Source organism: Astyanax mexicanus, chromosome 1, assembly GCF_023375975.1.
Source record: "Astyanax mexicanus isolate ESR-SI-001 chromosome 1, AstMex3_surface, whole genome shotgun sequence".
In the NCBI taxonomy this organism is placed as follows: Eukaryota; Metazoa; Chordata; class Actinopteri; order Characiformes; family Acestrorhamphidae; genus Astyanax; species Astyanax mexicanus.
This window is the reverse complement of record NC_064408.1, coordinates 32,531,315-32,541,190: the sequence shown is the minus strand read 5'-3', so window position 1 is coordinate 32,541,190 and position 9,876 is coordinate 32,531,315. Positions and strand designations below refer to the sequence as shown.

The following is a 9,876-nucleotide window of genomic DNA, read 5'->3' as shown; positions in this document are numbered from 1 at the left end:
TGGCCCATTTATCCACAAACATTAAAAAAAAACATTATACCACAGTTAGTTCCAACTCTGCAATGTGATTGGCTAAGGGGAGTTCTATGAGTGACATAATCAGTCGATAATGCACCGTAACCGAAGATCTCCATGTATTACTCCACCACATAAAGATAACTTAGCAATGATACAGCGCTTACAAACCATACAGCACAGCTACAAACAGAGCATCAATAGAATTATTTTAACTTGCAGAGTTTTTATAAACAAACAGATCGTATTTTCTCATTCTGTTTAACTCAAAATCTTCAAATAAACAGAGATAATGGAACTGTGGTATAATCGCAATAATACACTAGAGGTTTGTGCTATAACTTATAATATTAGCACTGATTTGCTAATCTACGGCCACAGCACAGCAGTGCCAATATTACACATTATAGCACGAACCTCAAACATATTATTGCTTAAATTAAAAAAACTGCACAAAAATATATGGGCAGTGTTTGCATACTATGCAAGAAAGAAAAAGCAAGGTTTTATATAATACAATTAGAAACATCATTACAATTCAAAAACCTGCTCAACAAGACAGGCTCTGTAGCTGTAACAACACTGACTGAGCTCTTTAGTCTAAACTGAGGATTTAAGCGTCTCTAGGAAACGGCGCGTCCGTTTGTCTGACACTTTTGAGGCTGCTGCCAAATTAACCGTAGACGGGGCTAGACGTGAGGTCATAGGGTCAAACCCTTGAAGGACAGAGCCGTTTGCTTGTTTGCTGTGGTGGAGGAGGGTCAGCATGCATAATGCATGTGGGAAAGAGTTACTTTGAGGATGATTTGAAAGACTCTCCTGCATAATTGTAGCTTATGTGAGATTTAAACCTGTGAAACTGACCTTATATTACTGCAAAGCAACCTCAGCACCTGCAACTGTTTATATTACCAACCTGAAGGGGTTTAAATCCGATTTTTTTTTCAGGACTGTGTGGACATGTCAAATCAAAGCCTCTTTATTACAAAAGTAGAATTACTTTAATAAAATCTGGTTATTTTGTGTTAATGTTACACAAATCTCTTTTTTGAGGACTATGTAATGTAAGCTCCTTACATAAGAAATTCTTAAATCTGATTTCTTTAGGACTGTGTGGACATGTCAAATTAGAGATTTTATATCAAATGTAAGCCCCTTGCATATGAAATCCTAGATTAGGACTTGAATCTGTTTTTTTGTGTATTAATGTAACATGAATCTGTTTTTTTAAGGATGTATATGGGCATATGGGCAAATAAAAGTTTTTCTCATTAAATTGGAGCTCCTTTCATAAGAGATCCTTATGTCAGATCCTTAAATAAGAGTTTTCCTTTCAATGTGACACAAATCCACATTTTTTCAGGACTGTGTAATTATTAAGGTTTTGCTTTACGTCAAACAAACAGAACATTTCAATCCACCCCTAGTGTGGTTTGGATCTGCTTAGCAAAAATCTGATTTTACATAATTTTTGGCTGTACAAAAATCAATCTGAATAGCATCTAGATTGGACAATATCTAATGTGGTTAGTCAGGTTAAACATAGCCTTTCATTTATGCTTCTAGATCGGATATGTAAAAGATTCTTGGGGATACAGCATGAATGTGAACAGTCAGGTTGGGTTTTTAATGCATGTTTTCACCTGTATACATGTGTGTAGTGGTGGCATTATCTGCCAGCATAGATGTTGTTCCGGTAAGAAATTGATTATGCATGCAAATGCTTTATACAGATCATGCTTTTTTCAAAACAGACCTGAGCCACTTCCATATGTGGTCCTAAATCGGATACCTACCTGACCTATAGATATGCGACATTAATGTGAAAGGTCAAATCGGAATTCAAGTGACTTTTTGCTTTTACGCATGCGCTACGTGCTTCTCTTAGCAAAAGCAAGCTGCCTGTCCTTTTTTCTCCTCCTCGACCTGAGCATGTACTTCAGACCAGCTGTTTACTCTCCACTTCAGCAGAAGATGCACCACATAAGAGCTGCTAACTCATCCATTTCCCTTCCTAAAGCTACGAGTTGTCGCTCAAATATGACGTTTTTTGTTGTTGTTGAAGAAGGTGACGTTTATACAGGTATCCATGTGCGCATGTGAGACGTTTCAAGCACAGATTCGTTCACATTACACCATAGACTGTGTATAGCTGGACAGAGCATCGTCTCTTAAAAGTGAAGCCACCACAGGTCGGGCGCCCCCTGCTGTTCGGCTACAGAAAGCTGTGTAACTCCACCCATTCCCATAGGTTTCAATGGCAAAACAGACAACATTCAATCACGTTTTTTTCTAATATACTGTAATTCTACCTCCATTATTTAAATGCAGCAGCTAGTGTAACCTCTGCTTATATTGTCAATTTTTTATATCCCCACAGAATTCGGTTTTTAAAACGTTATTCAGCTCTATTCAAAAAAGGTGTGGTTATGGTAAAAGGGCTGGTTATGGGCGGGACCAATAACAGACCGAACCCCTGAAGCACTACTGCAGAATTTACTGAGCAACACTGTTTGTGATACAGTAACACAACTATTTTAATAGCTGTTATCTTGTTTGGCCTTTCAGCTCAAGGCCTGCACACACAAGCCCACAAACAGACAACTCTACCGGCCTACGGGCAACTCAGTCGGAACATGCCCGCTGGAATGCACAGCATTACTGTTTTTTTGTTTAAAATGAGTGAACACATGCAGAAGTCAAAATACAGCAGATTTCTTTTTTTTTAAACCATGTTTTTTATTCCTAATATTAGATGTAAGATACACAAGTCAACAAACAAATCTCGGCTCCTTTTGTTTTTAGTTTTTTCTTCTTTTTTTTTAACCCCCCCTCCCTAAGATCATTATTGAAAAATGTTCCACAGCACACTGCGGCCCCCTGGAGGCGAGGCCTGGTATTACAGATGAAAGAACCTGAAACTCAAACAGCAGGAATAGTTTGCAGTAAGTAATACAGGAGCTGCAGTCGTAATGATGGTAGTAGTAGTAGCAGTAGTAATAATAACAGTAACTGTAGCAATAGTACAAGAGTTTTGCATTAATAATAATAATAATTAATAATAATAATAATAATAATAATGATAACAACATGGTTGTAGTGGTATTACAACAACTCAGAATTCCATTTAATTCAAGTTGCAGCAGATTGAAATATAGACAGTAGTTGATAAATTACACGTGGATGTGGTGGGTGAGTGGGGTACCTTTTTTTATAGACACATTCATATATTGCAAACCTTTGCCAGCAGATATGAGGAAGAAAAAAATTAAAAAAGAAAAATGAGAGAAAAAAAACAAAACCTTCTCATTATCCTTTTTTTTTGGTCAAACACTACACTAAAGTATAGGCCTTCCTTCTGTTGCTAAAGTCCCTCAAATACTAGGATGATTGTTTAATAATGGATTGTGTTGATTTTTTTTCTTCTGAATGCATTGATGGCCCCACACTGTTCTTCACCAGATGATTTAAAATGACATCATGCACACACAGTGAGTGTGCACTCGTTTCTCATAGACACACATACAGATATCTAACAGACCATGTAAACCTAACCATTAGACTCCCAACTCTGGCAGAAATAAGAGTGAACAAGTGAAAACAAGAGAGAGGGGGGGAGAGAGAGAGAGAGAGAGAGATAGAGATAGTGAGAGTGGGGGTGATATACTTTAAGTTGATGCTGTAATTAACCATTTGAATAGGTTAGAATAGTGCAGTCCAAAATGTGAATTTATGCTGACGATGTATGAAAGCCACAAGCTGCACAATAGCAATATAAAAATGACATCATGCTAACTGGAGGCTATTAGCTTCCATTTATTGTTAGCAACATTAGCATGCTTGCTAATGGCTCTTAAAATGACCAGGTCCAGCTGACCTGCTGAAGAATAACCTTAAACCCAAAGACCAATAATAATAATAATAATAATAATAATAATAATAATAATAATAGTAATAGTAATAGCAGGACATTCAGGCCTTTGGCCCTGGTAAGAATCCAGGTTTGTGTAACTACCGACAGCAGCAGGCCCACTGCGATTCATACTGGTTATTCATTCAAGTTCAATTCTCTCTGAGCTTCTATAAGCGTCAGTGTGAATTAAAGTCCTTAAAGTCCTAAAGCTAATTATAATATCAGCTATTATTCAAGTGCTACAGATTTACTATTATTTACTGTATTGTATGTAGGCTTGAGGCTGAGGCCCATTGGACAATTGGCCATGCTTCTCAGGGTGACCTATCCTCCCCTCTAAATGGAACCCATTAACTATTTGCAGACCAGTATGTATGTGTAGGTTTGTGTGTGCATGTATATTCATTTGGCAGAGAGCTCTGAGGGTATTGCTTGTATTGCTCAGAGCTGACATTCAATTTATTGTAGCCAGATACAACCTACACACGTAACAGACACAAATACCTAGAACTACAAGCTTCGGGTTATGCAAACGCCAAAAATCGCCATGCTTCATAAAGGAAGAACACAAAAAAAAGACCAATGAAAATGAGGGCAACTTTCTGTCTTTCAGTTTGTCAATAAAAAGAATAAGAATAGAAAAAAAAAAGTTAAACATGGGGGCGGGGGGGCATTTCTTTCTGGTCATTTCATCCTCCTGCATGTGACGAAACTACTTTCAATGCAGAACGTTCACAGTTAGATACTCCATCCCCTCGGAGGAAGGGGCTTCATCGTACAACATTGAGAAAAAAATAAAAAGAAATCCAAAAAGAAACGAGCGTTTTTTACGGCCGCCTTGTACATTTAAATTCACAAATACACCAAGGCAAGCTCACTGACAATCATTATTATCAGGCCAATGAGTGAACGACCTTCTGACCTTCTACAAAAATACTGTTTTCATGCTACACCAGTTAAATGGGGAACAAAGACACCATGCTTTTCTGTGTACAAATGCAAAAATAGCTTCAAAAATCTTATCAGGATGCATCACGTCCTGACCCCAACCTTCCTGAATAGCTTTACATGGTGGAACTCCAATAGTGTACCAACTAAAGAGGATCCTCATTTCAGGAGATTTATTAATAAGAAGTGTGTACTGAGTGTTGTCATGAAGCCGATCTGCAGATTTGGTCCACATTAGAAAAAAATAGCAGTAGTTTAGTTTCTCATCCAGTGTTTCTTGTTTCACATTTGCACACACAAACACACAGATATATTCACACATACACACACACACCTCCAAAATACACATTCTGGCAAAGACAGCATAACAGGGCTCAGTGCTTCTGAAGCAGGTTTGGTGTGTGTGTGTCAAGAGGGGGCAGGGGGTGGGTAAGTGACAGAAAACTGTGTGTATGTACGTATGCTTGTTTGTGAGTGTACGTGTGTTTGTGTAACTGGTGAGGATTAACCAGGAGGAAACGTGCAAAGCAAGGTCTCTATAGTGAACTACATATCCCAAATCAAACCGATATAAATCCAAAAAAGAGAGAGAAAAAAAGAAAGAAAAAACAACTTTGTTGCATGTTAACTATATCTGTGTGTAAAGGTGTGTGAGTATGTTTGTTTGGTCAGAAATAGCACTCAAGTTCTGCCTTTAAATTGAAATAAAGCCAAAGTCTAATCCACAACAAAACTCATCAACTCCTAACTAAAGCACAAACTGCGTCGTCATCTCCGGTGCAAGAATAAAGAAGAAGTAAAGAAACAAGAAAGAATAGAAGAACCTCAACATTCAGAACTTTAAAACCCTTTTTTGGAAATGCATAAAACAGGTGTTAAATGGAAAACAAGAGAAATAAACCCACCATAAATAGAAGTTGAATTTGCAGACTAAGTACCTTTGTTATTCCCTGCACACTTTCAAAAAAACAAAAAAAATCTAAAAGTTAAAACTCTTTTTTTTAAGTATTAAGTGAATCTGTCAAACCCAAAAGCAAAAGAAAAAAAAATACCTCATGTGCTGTCAATTCTACAAAAGAAATCTCATCAACTATCAGCTGATTTCTGAAGCAAATTCTAGACTGGTCCTGGAACTCCTCATACTTGGGTCCTAGAAGAGTGTGAAACGCTTCATTGTTGTGTGTTTTTTTATTTATTTAAACCTCTATCTAAAACAGGACTCAACAGCTAGCTATACTTATATTTTCATTAAATATTACTTTCTCATCCTCAAAAACCGCAAATAGATAAATAATAATAACAACAGATATATTACTGGTAACAAGAACATCAATGCCAAAAAAAAAAAAAAAAAAAAAAAATGTGATTCTGGTCCTTCAGAGAGAAACTCAAATAAACAGAGAGTGATAAGAAAAAAGTGATCAATAATGAAGAAATAAAACTGATAAACTTTGGAATCACTGCATTACAGCCCCAAGGTCAGAACTCAGAATTGGAGTGGGAATACGAGTGGGATTAAAACAATAGGAGTGGATGAGTTAGAATATGCTGCATCCGCTAATGGAACGATTTCTATGCCACTTGTTTCCCTTTTGGAGAGAAAAAAAATAAAACAAGTCCAATCAGCAGGGGTCTCACTGGTCACTGACACAATAACAAAGCCACCTCCTATTGGCTGGAGTCGTTAACAGAGCTAGGAGGTGAATACAGAGCAGTAGTTTCTCCTGTATGGCACTGAGTGAGACACAGAGAGAGAGAGAGATGATGAAAATGAATTGAAGAAAAGGAGAGTGGAAGTAAAAATGTCGAGCTATGTGACAGTAGAGGCCGCTGTCCTCCTCCCGTTTTTCTCGGACAGTTTCAGTTCGTGTTTTAAGTGTTGGCTGACCGATGCTTCGCTCCTCCCTTTTCTGTACCGTGTGCTCCTGTTTTATTTCTTCTTGCCGAAGAAGCTGAAGCGCTTCTCGCGATCTTTCTCTTTGCCCTCTTTGTTGCGCATGGTGACTCCCCCGGCCTCTCCCGAGCTGGGCGAGATCGGTGGCATGGTCATCGCCCGGCTCAGACCCCGCTGACCACCCGGCGAACGGTCGCCGGGGCCACTCGAGGGCATGGAGGAGTGGATGGACCGAATCCATGAACTCATCTCAGCCTGAGAAAAACAGAGAGAGAGAATAATGTATATTAAATTAAATGTTATTCATAATGTACTTTTTTTGTTAAAGCCCCACTAGGTAGGATTTCCTTGATTGTTCTATCTTTTAAAAAAAGTAAAATTACAGCTTGAAACTCACTGCAGCGCTGTATTGAGGTGTAATAGGAGGAATAGCGGTGCTCTCGTGTCTGTGCCGGAGCTCCTCTGAGCTCAAACCAGACTCTGTAAGTTTTCCGAGGCGGACGCGACCAACACTCGCGAGAACTGTGACCTGCTTTCCAACCTTTAGTTCTAACAGTTCTACAAGGACTACTGGTTTATTCTTTACAAGCGAACATACAGACACTCTGGCAGAAGCTGGAAAGAGACCGAATATGTCTGTGAAAGCCAGAAAACGAGAAAGAGAAACTAATCCGCCTGAAACATTTATTACACTCTACAAGTGTTGGGGGAGCCCACGAGCACAAAATCTCAATCCTACCTAGAGGAGCTTTAAATAAACAGTACACAGCCAAGTCACAATGTTATTATGACCACCTCTTTGTTTCTACACTCATTGTCTTATTAGCGCCACTGACTAAATAGAAGCACTTGGCACTTTTGTTTCTCTGCATACTTTATTATCCTCATTTCATAGCTGTGCCTGAGACAGAAGCTCATCTGTTGGCGCACAGTTTGCGTTGGTTATCCTTAAATCCATCACCAATGCCCACATGATGCTGTTTGCAGAGTATTTCTGGTTGATGCGTCAATGAGCATCAGTGAAAAACAGAGAATTATGGTCTGTCATTATAGAACTAAGAATTAAGAAGTGCTCCTATATATATATATATGCTCGGCTGAGTTGATACATTGAACAGTGTAGCAGGAATAAAAGAGGTGTGGCTTGATTGTGTTTATTGCAGTTTTAGTTCCAGAAGCTCCAGAAGGACTCCCCGGCCTGATGTTTCCTGCTGAAAGTTTGAGTCTCAGGGTGGAAAGCTACTCACCTCATCCTTGGCCTGGAACAGGAACTCTTTTCCATCTCCCAGCCTGAGAAAACAGCAGCAGGAAAAATGTTACTCAGGACAGTTTCCATTGTGGCCCCTGATGTGCTCTGCTCTGTTTATTAATATAGGAAAACTCATGTTATGCAGAATCTCTCTCCATTTTTCTCACTCCTCTCTCACCTCAGTTTGAAGACATTCTTCCTCTTCTTGTAGTCATGGGCGACCTCGCAGGTGGCCTCGTTGAGGCTGATGGGAACTTCTCCATGGTAGGGGATTCCATTGGAGGCGCTCTTATTGTCCTTATAGAAACCCAGACTTCCCTTCCTCAACACACAGTACACATTCTGCCATGACCTACAGAGACAGAAAAAGAGAGAGAGGAAGGAAGCATGCATGACATTAGAAATGTTCAAAAGTGTGCATGCCATCTGGAAATCTGAAACCGTAAGCTTTTAGATTTGCATGGAACTGTGGGAACTATAGTGTTTATGGAACATTGCTGTGGTATCTGTAGTCTTGTTTGTCCCCCCTGTCCCACCATTGTTTTTCCAACTCTCCAGTGTTAAAAGTGTCTCAAACACTAACTCTTAAATGTTCTTTCTCTCTCACTACTTTCACCCATGGATTTAAAAATGGCAAAAAAAAAAAAAAAACTAGCTTCCTGACCCCATTTTCTGTACCTGTTTGCTGCTTTCTTTGCGTGGCTCTCCATCTCATGCTTTCTGCATAGCATGCCCTCCATGGCTTCTGTGGAGGGATCCACTCTGCCCGGCAGTGTAGCTGAAGGGTCGTGCCGTGATGCTGTGTCCAGTCCACTGTCCCGGCCCGGCCCGTTCACGGACTCCGACTCTGACCCCTAAACACCCAAACAGCACGAATACAGTCAGAGACACAGTCACTAGATCACTGAATGCATTAGACGTCTGAGTAGACATATATTTAGTAGGAACTATGGCCTGAATAACATCTCTAATAATACTCAACTGTGGTTTTATGGCCAACAGTATTTAAAAAAAAACTGCTAAATATCACTGCAAACATGCTACATGTTTGGGTTAGGGTATGATGGTATACACTATAGCTTGGTATATAAACTCTTGGTGTCTAAGACAGTTAAACTCAAGAAACAGACATCAAAGCTACAAAGAAACAAGACATGGGACAAAACTATTGGATTACAAAAAAAATACAAATAAAAAAGAAAAACAAATGTATTATATTAACCTTTTCAGGTCGGTACTGCAACATTTAGTCCAAAAAGAGAAATGCATTTGAATCAATTGCACAAAATATTAGAATTTAAAATATATACACATCACATGAACACAACAAAAATATTAACACCGAAAACTAAATACATAAGAGTAAATAATGTTGTTACTTTAGTAAATTAGGTTCTTTTAAATTACAGCAATAATATAGACCATTGTCATTTCTTGCTCCTGGGTTTTAGCCAACAGTCATAAAGTGTAAATTATATTTTGCAACACTACTTTTCTGGGCAAGCTGAGGTTAACAGTAACTTCACTCCCTTGTATTTGGCTACTGGCTACTTAAACTAAACCAGTAGCTTACCTTAAATGAGCTTAATTACTTACCTTAAATAGCTTAATTACTTTGGGTAGTTAACAGGTAGTGACACAGGGACCAGGAAAACAACTGCATTATGTTTTTTATATATTTTTATATTTTTAATCTATAAACGATACAAAATATAAAAACAAAACTTAAAACAAAGTAGCTAACTAGTTGTAGTTAATTTGTTGCCTGCTAAATTTGTGAAATGTGGAGAAAATTAAAAGTACAATCAAGCTGAAGTAAAAAAAAACATCCTACAATTTTTCCCAAAATAAATATTC

The 9,876-nt window shown here is 38.5% G+C and overlaps 1 protein-coding gene across 4 annotated transcripts in view; it reads right to left on the bottom strand.

Annotated features, from left to right (window-relative positions):
- Positions 1–4,915: 4,915 nt before the first annotated feature.
- The window catches only part of LOC103032213 (spectrin beta chain, non-erythrocytic 1), a 171,780-nt gene continuing 166,819 nt past the window's right edge, over positions 4,916–9,876 (bottom strand). For 2 of the 4 annotated variants that reach the window (XM_049476451.1, XM_049476452.1), the window contains 5 exons: positions 9,242–9,256; positions 8,698–8,873; positions 8,198–8,371; positions 8,018–8,060; positions 4,916–7,025 (listed from right to left, as the gene is read on the bottom strand). In XM_049476451.1, the coding sequence (XP_049332408.1) occupies positions 6,807–7,025; positions 8,018–8,060; positions 8,198–8,371; positions 8,698–8,873; positions 9,242–9,256 (627 nt within the window). In that variant the 3' untranslated portion in view covers positions 4,916–6,806. The remainder of the gene's footprint in view (positions 7,026–8,017; positions 8,061–8,197; positions 8,372–8,697; positions 8,874–9,241; positions 9,257–9,876) is intronic. The other 2 variants (XM_007261017.4, XM_007261020.4) reach the window with 1 other exon arrangement.